The 24,030-nt window shown below is 29.6% G+C and overlaps 4 protein-coding genes across 4 annotated transcripts; 3 read left to right on the top strand and 1 right to left on the bottom strand.

The window, feature by feature from the left end:
* The first annotated feature begins 144 nt into the window (after positions 1-144).
* LOC128954222 (uncharacterized) lies at positions 145-1,971 on the top strand. Its single transcript, XM_054299799.1, has 3 exons — positions 145-264; positions 593-1,119; positions 1,731-1,971. Exons 1-3 carry the CDS (start codon positions 170-172, stop codon positions 1,955-1,957), a joined length of 849 nt encoding a protein of 282 aa, XP_054155774.1. The 5' UTR covers positions 145-169; the 3' UTR covers positions 1,958-1,971.
* Positions 1,972-3,197: 1,226 nt separating this feature from the next.
* Positions 3,198-7,549, top strand: LOC128954153 (oxygen-dependent choline dehydrogenase-like). The gene is made up of 4 exons (XM_054299721.1): positions 3,198-3,634; positions 4,488-5,023; positions 5,267-6,295; positions 7,524-7,549. Exons 1-4 carry the CDS (start codon positions 3,198-3,200, stop codon positions 7,547-7,549), a joined length of 2,028 nt encoding a protein of 675 aa, XP_054155696.1.
* A 552-nt stretch (positions 7,550-8,101) lies between these two features.
* On the bottom strand, positions 8,102-13,428 carry LOC128954152 (trans-aconitate 2-methyltransferase-like). The gene is made up of 4 exons (XM_054299720.1): positions 13,340-13,428; positions 8,647-8,697; positions 8,160-8,503; positions 8,102-8,112 (listed from the first exon to the last, which is right to left on the bottom strand). The coding sequence occupies exons 1-4, from the start codon at positions 13,426-13,428 to the stop codon at positions 8,102-8,104; spliced, it is 495 nt and encodes a 164-aa protein (XP_054155695.1).
* An 8,305-nt stretch (positions 13,429-21,733) lies between these two features.
* LOC128954151 (multidrug resistance-associated protein 1-like) lies at positions 21,734-23,984 on the top strand. Its single transcript, XM_054299718.1, has 4 exons — positions 21,734-21,868; positions 22,397-22,431; positions 22,757-23,294; positions 23,352-23,984. The coding sequence occupies exons 1-4, from the start codon at positions 21,734-21,736 to the stop codon at positions 23,982-23,984; spliced, it is 1,341 nt and encodes a 446-aa protein (XP_054155693.1).
* The last annotated feature ends 46 nt before the right edge of the window (positions 23,985-24,030 follow it).

Below are 24,030 nucleotides of genomic sequence, written 5' to 3'. Positions count from 1 at the left end.
AGTATATATTGTTATTAAATTATAACTATATTATTAATAATTTTTTACAACTATAAACAATATATAAAATATATTAGTTATACAATAATTTCTAGTTTTAATATATTAATTAAATTAATTTATTAAAAAATAAAATAAAATCTAAAAATCTAGAAAAAATTAAATAACCATGGACGTTATTGAACCCAGTGTATTTGCTAGACAAAAAAGTAATGGCCAAATAATAACAATGCAATCAATTGAAATTATAAACGGGTTGAACAAGTAATTATAAGTTATTATTTTTATTTTTTAAAAAATTTTTAATTAAAAAAAACTAATAAATATATTTTTTAAAATTATAATTTACATTTTGTTTGTTTGTTAATTAATTTAATATCAATTCAATTAACATTATAAACTAGTATATAACAAGTACGTTATATAAGTTTATAATTTATTTGTTTGTTTGTTTGTTTGTTTGTTTTAACTAATAATAAATTTTTTGGATTTTTGTTTAAATAAAAAAATTAAATATATAATTATATATAAAAATAAAATAATAATTTTTTTTCTTTGTTTGTTTGTTTGTAATTAATTAATTAATTAACAGATCATACGATCTGATTGTTGACGTCGGTTGCGGTGACGGGGATGTTAGCAAAAATTTTTTAGGCAAACATATACCCCATAAACAGATAGTGGCCATTGATTGCTTACCCGATATGCTTGGCTATGCCCGCATCCATAACAGTGATGACCAAATTGAATATGTATTGCAAGATATGGGTCAGAAATGGCCGGATATGAGTCCCCGGGTTAGGGAATTGGAGTCGAAAGTGGATCTAATATTTTCTAATCTAGCCCTAGCATATATACCCGATAAACGGCAATTGGTGGACACTTTTGGCCGATTGTTGTCCACGGGCGGTGTATTTCATGCTAATATCGAACTAATGGAAGATATTAACAAACGATTGGCCAGTTATGGTCGACCGCCGCCGAAACAACAATGGTATCAATCGCCCGAAAAACAGTTAGACGTTTGGCGTCAAAGTCTATCATCGGATAATCAGTTTCTCGTTAAACAGTTAGAGATTATGGATGTCTGTTGGCCTACGGATAGACAGAAAATGATTGGTTTGTCTTTTGTTTGTTTGTTTTTAAGGCGTGGTTCACATATTATGTTCGCAGTTGAGGGGTGGGAGGGAGGGGGTGGGGGTTAGCCAAAGCGAACTTTTGCGAACGAGGAAGGAGGGGAGGGGGGGTTAGCCAAAGCAAATTTTGGCAAACGAGAGGGAGGGGAGGTGTAGTAGAAACTTTAAGAACGTTTGCATTTTGATATTATATTTCTTGTAGGTGAGGGGAGGGGGGTTAGCCAAAGCGAAATTTTGCTAATAAGAGGGGATAGAGGGGGGGGGGGTGTAGTAGAAACTTTAAGAACGTTCGCATTTAGATATTATTTTATTTCTTGTAGGTGAGTGGGAGAGGGGGGTGGGTAGCGGTTAGAGACATGCGAACGTATAATTTTTTTTTAAATAAATAATTACATGCGAACAATTGCAAATATAGGAGAGGGAGGGGGGTCTAGATTTAACTTAAAAAGTGCGAACGTAATATGTGAACCACACGCCTTAGTACTTTTTTTTAAAAAAAAAATTACAAATAAAATCAAATATTTATTTTACATTTTTTTAAATTATAATTTTTAAAACTTTTTTAATTTTATTTACTATTATTATATTTATTAGACTTTATGCCAATCGTTATATCAAAGTATAGACAGTTTTTTACTGATCGTAAAGATTTTGATAACGAATTCAACGATCACTTATGGGATACGGCTTTCGATGCGTTGGTCAACCCGACGGCCGACACACCCAACCCCAGGGCGTGGCAACAGTTTTTGGCCGACACTAACATTAAGGAAGTCAAACGTTACCATAAATTGCTGAGAATAACTGCTATTAAACAATAAATATTATTAATTAATATTATTGTTATTATTAATTTGTTATTTTAATTATGAAAATAATTTTGTATAATTTTTTTTTTAAATTTTAATTAACAAATTAATTATATATTAAACAATTTATTCAAATAAAAAACTTCTAATAAATAAAGTATAGATTATTTTATCATGTTAATACTAAAATAGTACGTATCTGAATTCTATATGTTTGTCTGTACTAAAAATTTTAAAAAAAAATGATTTCAGATTTTTTGATAAAACATTAAAAAATGAGTTCAAATCATTATAAATGAGTTTTGATAAATCATAAGTAACATAAAGAAAATGGCGTCCAAAAATTAGTAAAAAAAATAGTTTAGAAAATGGAAAATATTTTTTTTTTAATTATTTTATTAATTTAAACTGTTTAAACAACAAAATTAACATGTTAAAATGCTTATTTATAAATACTAATATTATATAGATTAAACAAAGAGTCAGACAAAAGTTGTTTATTTTGTCATTACTGAATCATTTGATACCCTACATGACTAAAGTTGAGTATATATTTTATTCATACTAAATCATTATATTTTAATTTAATTTTTACTTTGCATAGCTTTCTAGCATTCTCAACTGGTTTTAAATATATTACTCGAATTTTTTACTAATAAAATAATTTACAATTTACTTAATTAATCTCAATTTATTTTTTTTTTGTATTTAATATTTATATAAGATATTTACATATGAATAGTAAATTGTTATTTAGTTTTTTTTTTAATAATTTACTATTTAATAAAATGTTTTGTCTTAATAATATTAATTATATATATATATATATATATAAAATTTATATATATTATAAAACACTAAATAGATTTGTTAAATAAATATAAACTTTATTTTTTAGTACATGAGATGACATACATACATATAATACTGTATGTAATTTTTTACTTATAATAATATGATAATTAAAAATTTTGATTTATCATTATAAAATAAAACTAGAACTTATATATTTCATAATATATTATTTTATATAATATTTTTAATATAATATTTTTAATATAATATTTTTAATATAATATTTTTTATATAATATTTTTTATATAATATTTTTAATATAATATTTTATATAATATTTTTCATATAATATTTTTTTATATGATATTTTATTCTACAAAAAAAATCAATTTTAAGTTTTGACTTTATTTTGTAAAATATATTTTTTTTTTATTTAAACTAAATTTATATAATAATAATGTATTCAACAACACTGTTAGTTAGATTATATATGGTCTATACAATCATATGGCAGCGCCAGCAACGGCACAACTATATGGCCAATCGTACACCCGTACCGACAAAACAGTCATACGATTATATAGTAGTCGGAGGCGGTAGTGCCGGTGCTATAGTAGCCTGTCGTCTATCCCAATGGTTTGACCAGTCGTTTAATAGTACGCTAACCAGTAATGTACTGTTGCTCGAGTCGGGCGGCGCACCCGATGCCCTGTTCGACGATATACCGGCACTGGGATTGCCGTATATGTCGTTGCATACATCAAGCTACAGGTTTGTCACTATTGAACCACAGAAACATGTCGGACACTCCTATCCGAACAATGGCCGTGAAGTGGAAGTATGGGGACGTGTTTTAGGTGGTTCCTCAACAGTCAACGGTATGGGCTATAATAGGTATACTATTATTTATTTATTTATTTTTTTGTGTGTTAATACTAATATTTATTTATTGTTTCATTTATTTATTTTTGTTGTTGTTGTTGTTTCAATTACATTAACAACGAAAACCATAATAATATAAAATATATATTTATATATATATTTTTTTAAATAAAAAAATTTTACTTAAATTACTTTTTTAAAAAAAATTTCCAATTAATTAGAGGTAATCCTAAATACTATGATTAGGGTTAGATCAGATTCCCTCCCTCGTCTTATATTCCATAAGTTCCTTATATTCCCTGTTCCCTGGGAATTCTCTGGGAAGACATTTCCTTGTGGTACCACCTATCGTACCATAACTCACATTACATAATGTTTAATTAAAAACACGTTTGTATAGTAAATGACTACAAAATGTATTTAATGTTTTTACTAAATGTTTAATAATATTTGAATCATATTTTGATTGAGTTATTACTAACATACTGGTCCCAATTGAAACACATAGTCATTGAGATTAGGTACTTTATAATGTATGACAAATTATATTTTCCCTTTCTAACGATCAAGGGAGGGAATATAATATATTTTCCATATTTTCCGGGAAAATTGGAGGGATTTTATTTGGGAACTTCCCTCCCTGGGAATCTCAATCTAACCCTAACTATGATAGTATGAATAGCTATTAATAGGTATACTTTTTTTTTAATTATTTTTTTCATTTATTTTTCTTATATATTTAATTACATTGACAACGATATAACAAAAATAGAAAACATATATTTAATTATATTTTTTTTAAATAAAAAAAAATTTACTTAAATTTCTAAATAAAATTATTTATTTTTTTTTTCAATTAATTTAGAGGTAATCGTAAATACTATGATAGTATAGTCGAAAAATACGGGGCCATTGGCTGGGATTATTCAAGTGTATTGCCAGTATTCAAACTAATGGAAAACAATACCGATCCCCGGGTTAGCGATGACTATCATGGACGGGATGGACCCGTAGGTGTGTCGACACCCGAACTATTGGATCCAATATTTCTTAAACAATCGCAAATAGTTCAAAGTGAATGGGGTTTACAGTTGATTGATATTAACGGTTCAAATCAATCGGGGTTTGCTATCGGCCAGTTTACTTATGCACAGGGAATCCGATCATCAACCAATAGTGCATATCTGGAAAATACAAAATTGTGTCCAAATTTGACTATAGTTACCGGTGCACTGGTATCTAAAGTAATTATTGATGATAATAAAACTACTACTACTACTACTACTACTAATGCTGATGATGGCATCGGCAGCAGCCGTTGGCGGGCACTGGGAGTTGAGTTTTCCAAACAAAATCAAACGTTTCGTGTTATGGCAAACAAAGAGGTTATACTATCGGCAGGTTGTTGTTGTTGTTGTCTATTATAAAATTCAATTTCCTATTACTACTACCGCTACTACCGCTACTACCGCTACTACCGCTACTACCGCTACTACCGCTACTACCGCTACTACCGCTACTACCGCTACTACCGCTACTACCGCTACTACCGCTACTACCGCTACTACCGCTACTACCACTACTACTAATTTCTAACTAAATATATTATTATTAATTAATTAATTTTATTGCTTTAATCCATAGGTCCGATATCCAGTCCGCAGATACTAATGCTATCGGGTGTGGGACCAGTCAAACATTTAAACGACATGTCCATCAATAAGGTCTACTCGGATCTGCCGGTCGGCGATAACTATTGCAATCATATTGTTGTCCGACTGGACTTTCCCATACTTTTACCATCATTAGTACAGCCAGTACTATCCATAGATAATAGTACACAATTAATTGAGTCGACACTATGGGGACAGGGAGCTATGGCTCAGACCCTATCGACTATAACATATTTATCAAGCAAACACAATCCGGATCCTAATTATCCGGATATAAATTTGCTGACTAAAGCCAATAGTAAGTCAACTACTCGACCATCTATGCAGTCGTCATATATGCCTAAACAGTATATGTCTAACCATACGTCCATTGAATTGCACCGGCAGTTAGCTAACTATTCAGCTGAACTACAGTCACTATCCGGCGATTATCTAACAATATTTGCTGGACTAATGCGACCGAAAAGTTGCGGTACTATTAGATTGAAAACCCTAAACATTTCAGATCAACCTATAATTGATTCACAATTTCTATCGAATCCTATCGACAAATATCGGCTCCGGGAGGCTATTCAGGAAGCATTTCGTTTAGTCGAAACAACCAGTTTCTCCGAATACGTCCAAATCAGTCGCCTACCCGTACCACCATGTAGTTACTGTCCTAGTGGTCCTGTCTACCAGTGTATCAGTTATCTGGATTGTCTGATCTATAACTGGGCCTACAATCAGTATCATCCGGTCGGCACCTGTCGTATGGGTGACCAGAACCGATCGGATACGGTAGTCGATCCGCGATTGCGTGTCATAGGTGTCCGCGGGTTGCGTGTAGTCGACTCGTCCGTCTATCCCGACATTATGAACGGCAATACAGCGGCGGCCGCTTTGTTGGCCGGAGAGATGGGCGCCCGACTCATACATGAAGATAATACTATTGATGACAACAATCAATACAAACAACTTAACGATAATAATAATATTGATATTAATAATAATACTATTAGTAATACAGCTATTTATACTCAAATAAGTTTATTAATAATTATAATATCTATAATTAATTGTATTTATTATTATTTATGAATTATTATTATTTAATTATTTTTGTTTTTTGTTTTTTATATAAAAAATAATTAATTTAATTTTTATTAATAAACAGTAGTTAAAAAACTAAATAAGCAATTTTTTTGTTTAAAGATAATAATATTGATATTAATAATAATATCAATAATACTGTTATTAGTAATACAGCTATTTCTACACAAATAAGTTTAATTAAAATATCTATAAATTTAATTAATTGTATTTATTATTATTTATGAATCATTTATTTATTTATTGATTTTGTTTAATTCAAGAAATTATAATTAGTTTTTTATATATAAAAAAAATAATTAATTTAAATTTTATTAATAAACAGTAGTTGAAAAACACAAGCAATTTTTTTTAATATATACAAAATTGAAATTTGTATTATTATTATTATTTTTTTTAGAAATAAAACTTTTTAACAAATTTTTTCTATTTTGAAAAAACCAATGGTTTGTAGGACAACCCCTTATATCATATATATATATATATATTATGAAACCTAACCTATAGTAATCTCAAAAGTATTTATTTTATATATATATAATAAAAAACACTCAAAAAACTTTTCTATATATTATTAGATTATAAGTTTTTTTTGTGAAATACATTTTTGCTTTATTTAGTGTTTATAGTTTTTTTTAAAATAAAAACTTAAAATTAATTAATATATTATATTTCTATAGATTAGATGTCATAATATATATATATATATATACAGATTTGACTTATGGGGATGTCCTACAAACCATTTGTCTTTTTTAAAATAATAGTTTTTAAATTTCTAAAAAAATAATTAAAAAATTTCAATATTGTATATTAAAAAATGCTAGTGTTTTAAATACTGTTTATTTATTAAATTAAATTAAATTTATCTAAAAAACTTACAAATTCTTGAATAAAACCAAATAAATATAAAATAATATAAATAATCATAAAAATAATTAAAAATCATAACTAAATTTAATATATATATATATATATATATATATATATATATATATATATATATATATATATATAACATATAAAACATATATATTATACTTTCTATTTTTGTTGGAATTTCTAAAAAAAAATTTTACTAAAAGATTTTTTTACCCAAATTTTTTTAATTAATTAATTTATTTATTGTTTAATAGCCATCAATTGCAATACTACTCGATGACAGTTGACTTTCGTAATAGTAGTGTCGGCTAAAAACTGTTGCCAAGCCCTGGGATTGGGTTCGTTAGCCGTCGGGTTAGTGGTGGCATCGAATACTGTGTCCCATAAGTGGTCATTGAGTTCCGAATCAAAGTCCGATTGGTTAGTAAATTGTGACCGAAAACTGTTGACCATAACAGGCATAAAACCTATAGAAAAATAAATGATATTTATATATATATATATAGTAAAAAAATAATAACCAATTTTAACAATATAAATTTACGAAATAATACTAATAATAATACTAATAATAATACTAATAATAATATTAATAATAATACAAATAAACCTAACCTAACCTAACCTAACCTAACCTAACCTAATAATAATAATTAATATTTTTTTTATTATAATTAAAAATGAACCTATAATTGTTTTCCTATCCATTGGCCAAACGGTATCCAAAATTTTGAATTGTTTTATTGAAAATAATTGATTATCACTTGATGTTAGACATTGTTTCCAATTAGCAATTTGTTCAGCAATTGTTTGATACCATTGTTTTGGACCATTAATTGATAGCTTTTTGTTTAGATCGTTATACAAAAATATATTAGCATAGACTGTACCGCCAGTGGCCAGTAGTCTATCAAATATTTGCATCAATTTTTGCTTATCCGGTATATATTGTAGGGCATAGTTTGAAAAAATCAGATCAACCCTAGACTCCAATTGTCTGATCCGGGGACACATCGCTGGCCAATCGACACTCATATCTTGTACGACATATTCAATGATACGGTTGTTGTTGTCGTGTTTATCGTCAATCATTAGGCTATTATGTTTGCGGGCATAGCTTATCATATCGGTTACGCAATCGATACCAATGAGCTGGTTATGCGCTAATTGATTGGCCAACAATTTGGTTAGACTACCGTCACCGCAACCAATGTCAACAATTATATCATAGGATCTATAATTATGACCCAAAAAAAACATTAAATTAAATTTATATTATATAATAATTTTTATAATGTTGAGTTTAATAATTTCTATATAAATATATATATTTAATATTTTAATATATATATATATATATATATAGTATATACTAACCTGTTTTTTAATTGATTAATTGAATCGTTGCTAATATTATGTGTAACTGGACTTATTAATGAATAATTTAATTGAGTTATTTGATTCATTATTTTTAAGAAAATTTTATAAAATAAATTAATAAATCTATTATTTTTTGTTTAATAGATTAAAAATAAAATAAAATTATTTTATTAGTAATTATAGTTATAGTATAAAAAAAATATATACAGTTAGTTGTATGTTTGATGGACTAAAAAAAATTAAAATTATTGTTTATTATTTTAATACTAGATTTAATAATGTTTTTAATAGTAATAATATATATATATATATATATATATATATATATATATATATATATATTTAAAAATCTAATTCTAGTCATTGACTGTGTCAATCAGTGGGTATTGTAATAATAATTGAAATAAAAATTTAATTACTTTAAATTTTTCCTACTATTTTCATCCATCATAACAAAAACATAAAATTTTTAATAATAATAAAAATAATATATTATTTTTTAGTAATACTTGTTTTTATAATATTTATATATAGATATATATGATATAAGATATTTAGTTATCATATTTGTGGAGTATCAACTTATTCAGTATAACAAAATAAACTTAACAATTGACATGTGGAATATCATATGAATCAGTATAGCAAAATAAACTCAACCATAGACATGTGGGGTATCAAATAATTCAGTAAAACATAATAAAATCAACCACTGGTATATGGGGTATCAAACGATTCAGTATAACAAAATAACTTTAACCATACTCATGTGTGGTATCAAATGAATCAGTATAACAAAATAACTTCAACCATAGACATGTGTGGTATCAAATGAATCAGTATGACTAAATATACATTTTTTTACATTTTTGCCGCCATTTTTTCTATTATCTATTATATCTTCATTTTGATGATCAATATAATTCTTAAGATTAAATTTTTTACCTAAAATTTTTTTACGTTGGTCTCCATTTTTGTCTCTATGTTTACGAATAAAATATCAAAATTAGAATGCTAATTTTTAATGCCAGTTTTTGATGCTTTATTAAAATCTATACCGGACAGACAGACAGACAGACAGACAGACAGACAGACAGACAGACAGACTTATAGAATTCATATAATTACTTGTTTCAGGAGTTTCGAGAATATTAGAGTTAAACTATTAAAATATTTTCTGTATATAAACTTTATTATATATTTATCCTAAAACAAGTTTCACCTAACAACAACAAAAAAATAATATATATTTTTATAGATTTAATAAAAAATATATATGCTTTTTTTGTTGTGACGTTAGTAGAAAAATATTAAAAAAAAAATTAAAAGTAAAAGTTTTTAAATTATTCCTACAATACTCTCACTGATTGCGTACATGTAATGACTAGTATTATAGTTTAATATATATATATATATATATATTATTACTATTATAACTTTATTAAATCTAGTTTTTAAATGGTTCACATATTACGTTCGCACTTTTTAAGTTAAATCTAGACCCCCCTCCCTCCCCTATATTGGCAATTGTTAGCCTATGTAGTCATTTAAAAAAATAAAAAATAATAATTGGCCGAAGAGTTGGGCGCCCGACTCATACAAACAATCAATCAATACAAACAACTTAACGATAATAATACTAATAATATCAATAATACTATTAGTAATACTGCTATTTCTACTACAAATAGTTGTATAATAATTATAATTAATATATACCGTATCTATAATTAATTGTATTTATTATTATTTATAAATTATTTATTTATTGATTTTTGTTTAATTAAAGAATTTGTAATTTTTTTATATTAAAAAAAATAATTAATTTAATTAATAAACAGTAGTTAAAAACACAAGCAATTTTTTTTTAATATATACAATATTGAAATTATTATTATTATTATTATTTTTTGGAAATAAAATTTTTTAACTATTTTTTCTATTTTGAAAAAAACCAATGGTTTGTTGGACAACCCTTTATGTCAAATATATATATATATATATATATAGCTTAGGTGTTATAATATATATATATATATATATATATATATATATACATATATATTATGGCACCTAAGCTATAGTAATATCAAAAGTATTTTTTTAAAATAAAAAACATTCAAAAAAATTTTGTATATATTAGTTGATTATAAGTTGTTTTTTAAATAGTGTTTATAGTGTTAAAAAAAGCTTAAAATTAATTAATTAAAAATTAAAAAATAAAACAACTAATGAAATGTTAACATTTTTTACGTTATTTTACTGTTATTTTTGCAAATTTATTAATATTTTATACTTTATTTTTGATTAATAATATATCTCTGATCTATGATATAATAATGACATTTATTTGTTCCCATAAATGCTTTACTTTACTTTTAATTTTTTTTAAAATTTAATATATGCATAAATATTTTTGAAAAAAAATATTACACTCAAAAAAAACTTAAATATAAGTCAATATATATATATATAGTATATAATTATATTTATGATAAAATTCAAAATAACCTAAATTTTTAGAGGAAATATTATTTATTTAATGATTCATCATGTTTTATTAAATTAAATATATAAAATAAAAAAAATATATTAATAATGATATTATTTTTTCATTATATAACTTAACTGACTATACTTTTATATAAATATTTATATTTTATTTTCAATAAACTTTATATATTAATAATTTGTGTGATTAATATGTTTGAACATATATGCACTGATAAGTTATGGGTAATTATAAAAATTATATTTTACTTAATAAATATTATATATACTATACTACTATTTAGGAACCAGTATTATCATGGAATACAACATCACCGCAACTGAGCTCATGTATGCTAAACACATGGTTTGTATGGATTCCCTGTATATTCTTGTTGTTATACATACCGAACCTCATGTGGAAATGTTATGACAACAACAACAACAATGCAAATACAATTCAATGGAACTATTATAATGTCAGCCGATTATCGGTTTGTTTGCTAAGCACTGGTATACTAATAGTGGAACTGGTGTTCAGCTTATATCGTAAATATCAATGGATGGATAGTCCCAGTACTGCATACATACTAGGGCTGGGCATACAATCAATGGCCAGATTACTACTATGTCTAGTGTTTAACTATCAACGTTTGTACGGCATTATTACTAGTGGACTGATTTGGTTATACCTATTGTTGGACACTATTTTCGGTGCCGTTTCTGTGGCCAACTATACTATCAATCATCATATGTTATACAACTATGAATTCATATTGTTTTGTATTAATTATTTGCTAACATTATTACTACTAATCTATTGTCAATTTGCTGACCGCTTGAATACAAACGGGTTATACATTTGTAACAACATGTGTCCCATAGAGAGGGCATCATCTATATCGAGGCTAACCTATCACTGGATGACCAGTTTGTTTGTCCGAAACTGGAAAAATACAATCGATTTTAATAGTCTATGGATTTTAAAAACTGAATTCAGATCATTCATAAACTTTAATTGTAAATATAATTTTTATTTATTTTTAAAATATAAAAAATTATTAACTTATATATAATAATAATAATAGAAATAATAATAATAGGAATAATAATAATAATAAAATTATAATATTGTTTTTTTTTGTTTTTTTTTTATAAATAGATTGTTTTGGATCAAATAGTTTTAGTATAGATAATAATACTAAAAATAATAATAATAATAATAATAAAACAATAAACATATTAGTTATAATGTTACGTAAATTTAGTTTACAATATATAATGCTATGGTTTGTATGTTTTCTATCGATTGGACTAAAATTGTGTCAACCATTGGTGGTCAGGTATGTAATAATATTGATAATGTGGTAATTGTTTTAATATATTTATAATATATATATATATATATATATGTATGTATATTATTATAGATTGCTAATAACCTATGCTGATATAGAGGATGAGCCTACATGGCACGGTTATGTCTATACAGTATTACTATTGATTATCAATATAGTATCCGGTATATTGAATGCTTATTATATACAGGCTATCAAATGTTTAGGTATATTAAGATTTTTTTTTAATTAAAAAATAATAATAAAATAATCAATAATTCTAATCTTTTAAAAAAATCTTAAAAATAAAATATTATTACAACTTTAATAATTTTTAGCCATAAAAATCACATCATCGGTAATGTCGGCCGTCTATCGCAAGTCACTGGTGTTGAGTAACGGTGCCAAACGTCAGACCAGTTATGGCGACATAACTAACCTAATGGCTGTCGACTGTCAACGGATTAATGGTTTTTTTTTAATATATATATATATAAATATATTATACTATTATTATTATTATTATTATTATTATTATTATTATTATTATTATTATTATTATTATTATTATTATTATTATTATTATTATTATTATTATTTATTTATTTATTTAGTATAAAAAAAATTATTTTGTTAAAATCAAATCAGTATTACAAGTGATGGGATATATATATATATTAGTATATATATACATATATATGTATATATAATTGTGTCTATATATATATGTATATTATAAGCAAAAATAATATACACATAATATATATATATATATACCAGTACTTGCAATACTGTATAAAAATATATATAAAAAAATTTAAAAAACAAAAAAAACATTAGAAAACTTTCATTGGTTGGCATACATATTGGTCATACCGTTACAAATATTAATAACAACCGGCCTATTGTATACTGAATTTGGTTTGTCATCGCTGGCCGTTTTAGTTGTCATACTAATCATACTATTTGTTCAAACGGTTGTCACAAAAATTGCTGTCAAAGTGGGAACCAATCAATTAAAACATACCGACAATAGAATCGGTTTTACCAATGAAATACTTAATGGCATTAAAATACTTAAAGTTAGTAATAATAATAAAAATAATAATTTTAATTTCCATAATAATAATAAATATTATAGAAATAATAACAACAATTATTATAGAAATAATAACAACAATTATTATAGAAATAATAACAACAATTATTATAGAAACAAAAAAAACAATTATTAAATTTGTAATTAAAAATAATAATCATAATAATAGTAAATTATTATTATTATTATTATAGAAATTAAAATTATTATTATTATTTCTATAATTATTATTATTATGGAAATTAAAATTATTATTATTATTTCTATAATTATTATTATTATTTCTATAATTATTATTATTATTTCTATAATTATTATTATTATTTCTATAATTATTATTATTATTTCTATAATTATTATTAAAATAGAAATAATAATAATAATTTATATTTACAAAATAATAATTTTTATTTCCATAATAATAATAATAATTTTAATTTAATATTATTATAGTTATATGGATGGGAAATACCGTTTATTAAATCGATAGGAAAATTACGATCAATTGAATTAATCAAAATCAAACAATTGTATTATGTGTTTGCCATTTTAAATATCATATCCTATATGTCACCCATGTTATGCCATTTGATTATATTTATACTGTATTTATGTCTAAATTTTGGCCAACAATTAAGTGCTGAAAAAATATTTTTTTCCATATCATTGATATCGATGCTCAAAGAGATTATATCAAAATTATCATACGTTTATCATACAGCAGGAATTGTAAGTAAATAATAATATATTTAATTGTTATTACATTATAAATTATTTATAATTATTTAATTAGTTTTAATTAACTAAAAATAATTTATATACATAATGTAATAACAACTATTGATATTACATGTTAATTATAATATCACTATATTAACTATATTTCTAATTTATTAATTAATAAATTATTGTAATTAATTATTTTTTATTAGTTAATTAATTATTTATTAATAAATTATTATTTATTTATTAATTAATTAATTATTAATTAATTAATTAATTAATTAATTAATTATTTATTAATTAATTAATTATTTTTTATTAATTAATTAATTATTTATTAATAAATTATTATTTATTAATTAATTAATATTTATTAATTAATTAATATTTATTAATTAATTAATATTTATTAATTAATTAATATTTATTAATTAATTAATATTTATTAATTAATTATTATTTATTAATTAATTATTATTTATTAATTAATTATTATTTATTAATTAATTATTATTTATTAATTAATTATTATTTATTAATTAATTATTTTTTTTATTAATTAATTAATTTATTTATTTTTTTTATAGATATACGTATCATTTAAACGTTTTGATTTATTTCTCAATTTGAATGAACACTACAACTATGTAATCCATAGTAATAATAATAATAATGATAATAAAAATAATAACAATAATATTATTGATATAAATGGGGCAACATTTTTATGGGACACACATAATAATACTAATACTAATATTCAAACCATTGGTGACGATGACGATAATGAAAATGATTATACATTAAATCAAATTGATTTGCATATCCGTGAGGGTATGTTTGTGGCCATAGTAGGCGATGTCGGCTCCGGCAAGAGTTCACTGTTGTCGGCCATTATCGGCGATATAAAGCTGATTGAGGGGACAGTCAATGTTAGATCGGGTGTTCAGATGGCATACGTTCCACAACAGGCTTGGATACAGAATGCAACCATCAAACAGAATATTATGTTTGGAAAGCCGTTCGATGAGGAACTGTATGATAAGGTTATAGACTGTTGTGCCCTTAGACCAGATATTAGGCAACTAAGCGGCGGAAACAATACAGAAATCGGTGAAAAAGGTGTAACACTTAGTGGCGGTCAAAAACAAAGAGTCAGTTTAGGCCGAGCCGTCTATTCCGGTGCCGATCTATACCTACTCGACGATCCACTTTCTGCAGGTATTGTTGACGAAAAATTGTTTTATATATTAATTTAAAATTAATATAATTTTTTTTATTTAATCTATATATATATAGTGGACAGTCATGTGGGCAAACAATTGATGAGTGATGTATTGGATACAAAAACAGGTATATTGGGTTCAAAAACCCGATTGTTGGTCACAAATCAATTGTTTATGTTAGCCGATTGCGATCTAATAGTTGTCCTGAAAGCGGGTAAAATAGTATCGACCGGTAATTATCAACAGTTATTAAGTGATTGTAATTATTTTCAACAATTAATTAAACAATATTTTAGTGATCATCGGATGACTACTACTGGTAGTAGTAGTAGTAATGATGATAACAATAGACAATTAGTGACAACAGTGTCGCCTATATATGATAATGATTTAGATATTATAACTAATAATAATATTAATAATAATAATAATATTAATGAAAGCATCAATAGCAATAATAGTAACTATGATAATCTAGATGATAATGAGCATGCACAATTGATTAAAAATGAAAGTGCCAAACAAGGACTAATAGATATTAAGGTATCTAACTATTACTATTACTATTACTATTACTATTACTATTACTATTACTATTACTATTACTATTACTATTACTATTACTATTACTATTACTATTACTATTACTATTACTATTACTATTACTATTACTATTACTATTACTATTACTATTACTATTACTATTACTATTACTATTACTATTACTATTACTATTACTATTACTATTACTATTACTATTACTATTACTATTACTATTACTATTACTATTACTATTACTATTACTATTACTATTACTATTACTATTACTATTACTATTACTATTACTATTACTATTACTATTACTATTACTATTACTATTACTATTACTATTACTATTACTATTACTATTACTATTACTATTACTATTACTAAAAAATTAATTCTAATAAATTTGATTCTAGCTATTTGTAAAATATTTGCGCTCATTGGGCCTAATATTTAGACTAATTTGTCTACCGGTCCTAATATTGAACACTGGCCTAAACTATGGTATCAATTTTTGGTTAGCCTACTGGTGCAAAAATATTGACAACAATAATAATAATAATAATACCAACAATTTCTACTATTTGCTAATATTTGGCTTAATTATTTTAGGCCAATTACTAGTACAACTAGCTTATAGATATAGCTATGTTAGCTGTATAATAGGTACGTGCTCTAGACTACATAATCAATTATTAGCTAGCGTAATACAGGCGCCCATGGAGTTTTTCGATACGACACCCCTGGGCCGTTTGATCAATCGTTTCAATAAAGATCTCTATAGTATGGATAAAGTTTTTCCAGTATTTTTTGGGTAATTAAAAAAACAACAATTTTTACTATTAATTTACTATTAATTTTGTAAAATATTAGAAATTAATTAATTAAATTATTTATTGAAAAAAATATAGAAAAAGTCATACACTATATGTGTGTAGAAATATATAGATTTAATAATAATTTTTTATATTATATATTATTCATAACGTTTTTCCAGTATTTTTTTGTGTAAAAATCAATTTAACTATTAATTTAACTATTAGTTATTAATTTTTTTTAATTAAAAAACAGTAAAAATTAAAATTGTGTCGCTATGCGCCACTACATGTCAAGAATGGCGCCCACAGGTGCGCAATGCGCTTAACAGCACCGATAGCTGATATACAGCACTCAGTATGCGCTGAGACTAGTATGCGAACAGTCGTATAATTTGAACAATAAAAATCGTTTTTTGCTAAACACGTGTTTTTTCGATAATTACTTTACCGCCGATTCCCCGATATTTGAGTTGACCACCGCTCGCTATGCAATAGTCATCTCAATTGGCGCAGTCGCCGAGATCGAATTTACGCTAAATTTCACCGATTTTTATACCCCGTTTTAACCGCTTTTACGACTAATCGTTTGAATGAAAAATTCAACGGTTTTTTAGACGTCTTTATTTTAACGATTTTTTTTAACCGACATTTGCGACGATTTCAAGAGCTTATTAAGAAGCGAAAAGACCGAAAAAGGTACCGATATGTCTCTCCGATCCGGTAATACATATAGGGCAACCCTGCCGCCCACCGACGCCGAAGATATTACCGAAGATATTCCCGAAGATAATGCAGAAGCCATAACGACATTAGCCGATGATATCGAAGCGATAACTCAAGGTATAACCGCCGACATGGATCTCAATGAGTTGGCCGAACGAATGGCCACATTGACTACCGCTGCCCGCGCCGCTGCGGCAGCCCGCGAACAAGCCATTCAAGATGGACGCGACGCCAGACGGTTGGTGAATGCGAATACAACTGCGAAGAATCGTTTAGAAATTACCGAAAAACGTGTCGATAAGCAACAATATGCGCCTCATATCGCTAAGACATCTTCGAAAATGTGCGAATCGTTTAGTGGCGATAAATCGATAGTACCGATAGACGAATGGATCGACGGATTCAATTCGTTAGTTTACGATTTTACCGATAGCGAGAAACTGACGTCATTGGCCAAACACGTAACCGGCGAGGCATACAGTTGGTACTGCCGCGAGGTCGCTCGTAAACGACCAGACATCACGTGGGACACGTGTCGAACGAAAATGATCGCCCGTTTCGGTCGTATGGTAGGCCACGGGATTGTAGAAGCATCTGACCGTCGACTCCGAGGAAACGAAAGCGTATTGTCATATTATACGGATATGCGTCGACTTCTGGATGAAGCCGAAGCTACGGACAAACAAGCAGTCGGGCTACTCACGAAGGGTATGCCCGACTGGTACAAACCACATCTGGCTGCCCAGAAGCCGAAGACTCCCGAAGATTGGTTTGGAATCGCCGTAGCGATTGAAGAAACACGAAAAAGACAGCGATATCCCGGAGTCCATTCGATGGAAGACAGCGACGAAAATGGAAACGAGAAAAGATTCGATTGGAAGAAGAAACGAAATGGTGGCGACAAACCCAACCTTCCTTGTCCTCGATGTAAGCGATTTGGAGCTACAGAATACCACTGGATGCGACTTTGCCACCGTCCGGACACCAGACAACCGCCTACACCTCGACCCGCGTCTGGAACTGTTGCAACACCGGCTGTTAACGCTATAGTAGTTAACGACAATCGTCATTACGGTGTGAAGATAAACGGCAAACATGTGAATGCGTTTATGGACCACGGATCGGAATTGACGGTCCTATCGAAGAAAATTTCCGATAATTTGCGATTACGGCCAGACGGAAGAGGTATCAAAGTAAAGACCGTCGCTGGATTCAAGATAACACTCGGTGAAGTCCGTGTCGACATCACCCTTGACGGACGAACGGAAAGAGTGTCGATGCAAGTGATGGACGACATCTCGTATGATGCTATAGTTGGCATCGATATCGCCGAGATGGAGACGAAAGTGCGATTAAAAGATCAACGAAAGGTCGACAGCTATGCGATAAAAGTCGTTAAAGAAGTATCGATGGCTTTGATGACCGTTGTTGGTGCTGTTGAAGAACCGACAAATCCGTTGCTCAATGATTACGATGTTTTTGCTCGACACGACAAGGATGTCGGTCGCGTTCGGAACGTTAAACACGTCATACGATTGAAAGCCGATGCCGTTCCTATAGTTCAACGCCATTTCCGAGTATCTGCCGAACGGGAAAAGCTGATGAGAAAGGAGACCGACGGTCTGTTAGCCAAAGGGCTCATCCGACCATCGCGTTCTCCTTGGGCATCACCACTATTCCTAATTGGTAAAAAAGACGGTAGCTATCGAAGTGTAATTGATTACCGAAAAGTCAACGCTCAAACCGTCAGTGAACGCACACCACTACCAATAATACATGATTTGATCGACAAATTGTCCGGATCAACGGTATTCACCACCTTAGATGTAGCGCACGGCTACTGGCAAATACCGATTGCCGAAGAATCAATGGAAGTGACCGCCTTTGTTACCCCGTACGGCCAATTCGAATGGACAGTTCTCGCGATGGGACTTACCAACGCATGTTCGGTGTTCCAACGGGAGATACGTAAAATACTTAACGAATTGGTCGGCAATGGTGTCGAGTGTTATCTGGACGACATTCTGGTCCACTCCCGCGATAGGGAAAGTCATCGTCATCTGCTCCGGAAAGTATTCGAAAGATTAGTCAACGAAGGAATTCGATTGCGTCGAGAAAAATGTCGATTTTTTGCCGAATCTGTCGAATTCCTGGGACACGTAGTTTCCGCCGCTAGTGTACAGCCGTCGCCTAAGAAACTCAAGGCTGTCCGTGAGTTCCCTACACCGAAGTCAACAAAACAAATACAAGAATTCGTAGGACTCGTGAATTTTTATCGTCAGTTTGTCGAAGGTTTCTCTAAGATAGCCAAACCACTCACCGATTTGACCAGAAAAGACGTTCCGTTTGGTTGGACTGACCTACAGCAACGCGCCTTCGATGGGCTTAAAAATGCGCTTTGCGCTGCACCGGTACTCCGTATATATGATCCGAAGTTACCGATGATTCTACAGACGGACGGTTCAACGGTTGGTTTAGGAGCCGTACTGTCACAGCGAGAAACCGATGGTACCGTAAAACCGATAGCGTATTGGTCACAAAAGTTGAATGACGCCGAAACCCGATATTCTTCCGCCGAATTGGAATGCCTGGCCGTTGTCCGATCAGTCGAACATTTCAACATATATTTAGATGGCGTCCACTTCGATATATACTCTGATTGCGCGGCCTTAAAGTGGTTGTTTGGTGTGGCCAACCCATCGAGCCGTTTGTTCCGTTGGTCAGTACGACTGGGCGTATATAACTATACCGTTCATCTTCGCCCGGGCAAAGAAAATCTGGCCGCTGACGCGTTCTCCCGAAATCCCATAGTGATGGCCATCGAATTGGACCGATTCGCCGCTAAACAACACGAGATAAAAGCGTATAATATTCGTAAACCGAAAATAATCGATGGACTCGTAAACGTTACCTATCGTGGTGTCACCAAACTGGTCGTCCCCTCCTCGATGGTTAACGATGTCTTAATCGAGTTCCACGATGGTTTAAATCATCCGGGAATCGCTAAAACCTTGAAAGCGATATCGTCTAAACATTGTTGGCCGACGATAGGTTCCGATGTCGCCGCGTATGTCCGCAGTTGTCACCCGTGCCAGTTGGTTAAGCCGCCAAACGAGACAACACACGGTACTAGTCGTCCTATACCGACACCCGACAAACCGAATCAGCTCTGGTCGTTAGATACTATCGTAATTGGTTCCGCCGCAAGAAGTACCGCCGCTCAGTATATAATCGTTTTGGTCGATAACCATTCGCGATATACTTGGGCTGCGGCTGTTAAACGCAATTCGACCGAAGCCGCCATTAATCTAATAAGTCGACTGTTCGATAGCGTTGGTCGACCAAAGGCAATATTAAGCGATAATGGTTCGTCATTTACGGCTAAACGTTTTTGTAATTATCTACACGAACGTGGGGTTCGGCACCTCCTCACGCCTCCCTATCATCCGCAAGGAAACGGTGTGGTCGAAAAAACCAACGATGCGATAGCTAAAGGTATGCGGATGGCGTTAATCGATCGGCTGACAGTCCGTTGGTCGACAGTATTGGCCGATGTATTGATCGCCCATAACGATCAAATTCATGGTATAACGGGATACCCGCCGAGATATCTACATTTTGGTATCGTTGCCGATGGACACGCCGTCCCGATAGTTGGACTAGAAGAAGCCCGAAGACTAGGTACCGAACGGTCGAGACGTTCTCAAGATCTACGAAAAGAAAGACACGATGAAAGACATAAACAATCGGATCTACGCGTTAATGATATCGTTAAGTACCGGTTACCCGACAATCACCCGTCGCGTAATAAATTGACGCCTTATTACGTCGGCCCGTGCCGTATATCTGACCAAATCGGACCCGAAACCTACCGTATAGACCAACTAGACGTGAAAGACGGGACAATCGTTAAAACTTTGGTATCGCATTCCTCGAACTTATTGCGGTATAACTTACGAAAAGATTGCGTATTCATCGATAAACCCGACGGTAACATCCAAAACACGACACGTGAACCGATAGTCGTCCCTAAGATTGACATTATTCGCGGGACTCGAGATAACGGAAAATACGAAGAAAACGACTACAATTTCACGAAAACACCGATGTCTATCACAGCCGATGAGTTCGGATATATCCCGTATCGCCGGTCCTGTCCGGTGGCGAGTGTGTCGCTATGCGCCACTACATGTCAACAATGGCGCCCACAGGTGCGCAATGCGCTTAACAGCACCGATAGCTGATATACAGCACTCAGTATGCGCTGAGACTAGTATGCGAACAGTCGTATAATTTGAACAATAAAAATCGTTTTTTGCTAAACACGTGTTTTTTCGATAATTACTTTACCGCCGATTCCCCGATATTTGAGTTGACCACCGCTCGCTATGCAATAGTCATCTCAAAATATTAGAAATTAGCTATTATAATTAAACTATTTATAGAAAAAATATACAAAAATATACACTATGTGTGTATAAATATATAGATTTAATAATAAATTTTATATTATTTATAATGTTTTTACTTTTTTTTTGCTTTTTTAGTCAATCAATGGATTATTTTCTACAAACACTGGCTATTGTTGTGTCGATTTCAATATTGACGCCAATATTTTTGATACCATTGGCAGTGACTGTTGTTGTCTACTATTATCTATTGGTAATGTATTAAAAAAAAAATTTTTTTAAACAAAATTAATAAATAAAATATTTTATTTACAAACTTTTTTTTTAAAAATTATTATTAATAATATATTTTGTTTAATATTTCTATATATTTCAGAAACTCTACATTAAAACATCGTTACAATTGAAACGGTATTATATTAATAATAACTAAATTATATTAAAATAATTTAATTTTCTAAAAAAATATTAATTAACAATTTGTATGTTTGTATATTAAATATTTACATTACATATGTGTATTATATCTGTATTAATCTGTATGTATATATAGTTAAGAGTCTATAAGCTAATAATAATACTAACAATAATACTTATAATAATACTAATGATAATAATAATATTGATAATTAATAATCTACTAATTAAAATCCATAATTAAAGTTTACAAAACATTCAAATATTCAAAATAAATATATCAATTGTATTAATATCTAGTCCTATATATATATTATAGTTTAGAGTCCATAAGCCGATCGCCAATATATTCACATTTAGGCGAAACATTGAATGGTGTGTCCAGTATTAGGGCCTATGATTGTATGGATAGGTTTATACGGGAATCGGATAATAGGATTGACAACAATACTAAGTGTCTCTATCCGTATATTGTGGCCAACAGTTGGCTATTAATTAGACTACAAGTCCTGAGCAATTTGCTTGTACTGTTTGCTGCACTGTTTGGTGTCATTGGTAGAGATAGTCTAACCGGTTCGGACATTGGACTGTCCCTATCGATGGCCATTACATTAACCGGTATTTTAGAGTATTTTATCGATTCGTTTGGCCAAATGTTGGCATTATTTGTATCGTTTGAACGAATAGACGAATATTGTTGTCTAGAAAGCGAACCAATTGGTCAATACGGTAGACAATTGTCAGATAAATGGCCAGAAAATGGTTGTATTAGTTTTGTTGGATACGGTAGTCGATATCGACAGGGATTTGATTTAGTAATCAAAGGCATTACAGTTAATATAAAGTCCGGTGAAAAGGTATTATTATTATTATTTATTGCATAACTTATTAAATAATTTCTATATATATAACAGATAGGTATTGTTGGCCGAACCGGTGCGGGAAAGTCATCGCTAACATTGGCATTGTTTAGGCTTATTGAGCCAGCAATGGGTCGTATAGTTATCGACGGTATAGATATCAGTCAATTAGGTCTACACGAGTTGAGGTCGCGGTTGACTATTATACCACAAGAACCGGTACTGTTTTCGGGAACTATTCGCTCAAATTTGGATCCGTTCGACAGGTTTTCCGACGACCAACTCTGGTCAGTGTTAGAACAGTCGCATCTCAAAGAGTTTGTACTGTCGACTGATGCCGGTCTCGACCATCCGGTTACCGAATCGGGTGATAACATGAGTGTCGGTCAGCGACAACTTGTATGTCTGGCTCGAGCTTTCCTCCGACACTCGTCTATCCTTATCCTCGATGAGGCCACGGCTGCCGTCGATGTCGAGACCGATGCACTCATTCAGCAAACTATTAGACAATCATTTAAGTCGTGTACTGTCCTAACGATTGCCCACCGAATCAATACAATCCTGGATTACGATCGGGTGTTAGTCCTAAGCGACGGACGGGTAGCCGAGTTTGACTCACCCGACAAACTGCTTGACGACAGGACAACCATTTTCTACTCACTGGCCAAAGATGCCGGTGTTATATAAAAATTTATTGTTTGTATATTGTATTTATTAGATTTGATTTTTTTTA

Source organism: Oppia nitens, unplaced genomic scaffold (genome assembly GCF_028296485.1).
Source record: "Oppia nitens isolate AA-2021 unplaced genomic scaffold, nextdenovo-longstitch-racon4-pilon3 scaffold25_pilon_pilon_pilon, whole genome shotgun sequence".
In the NCBI taxonomy this organism is placed as follows: domain Eukaryota; kingdom Metazoa; phylum Arthropoda; class Arachnida; order Sarcoptiformes; family Oppiidae; genus Oppia; species Oppia nitens.
This window is presented reverse-complemented; position numbering and strand designations above follow the sequence as displayed.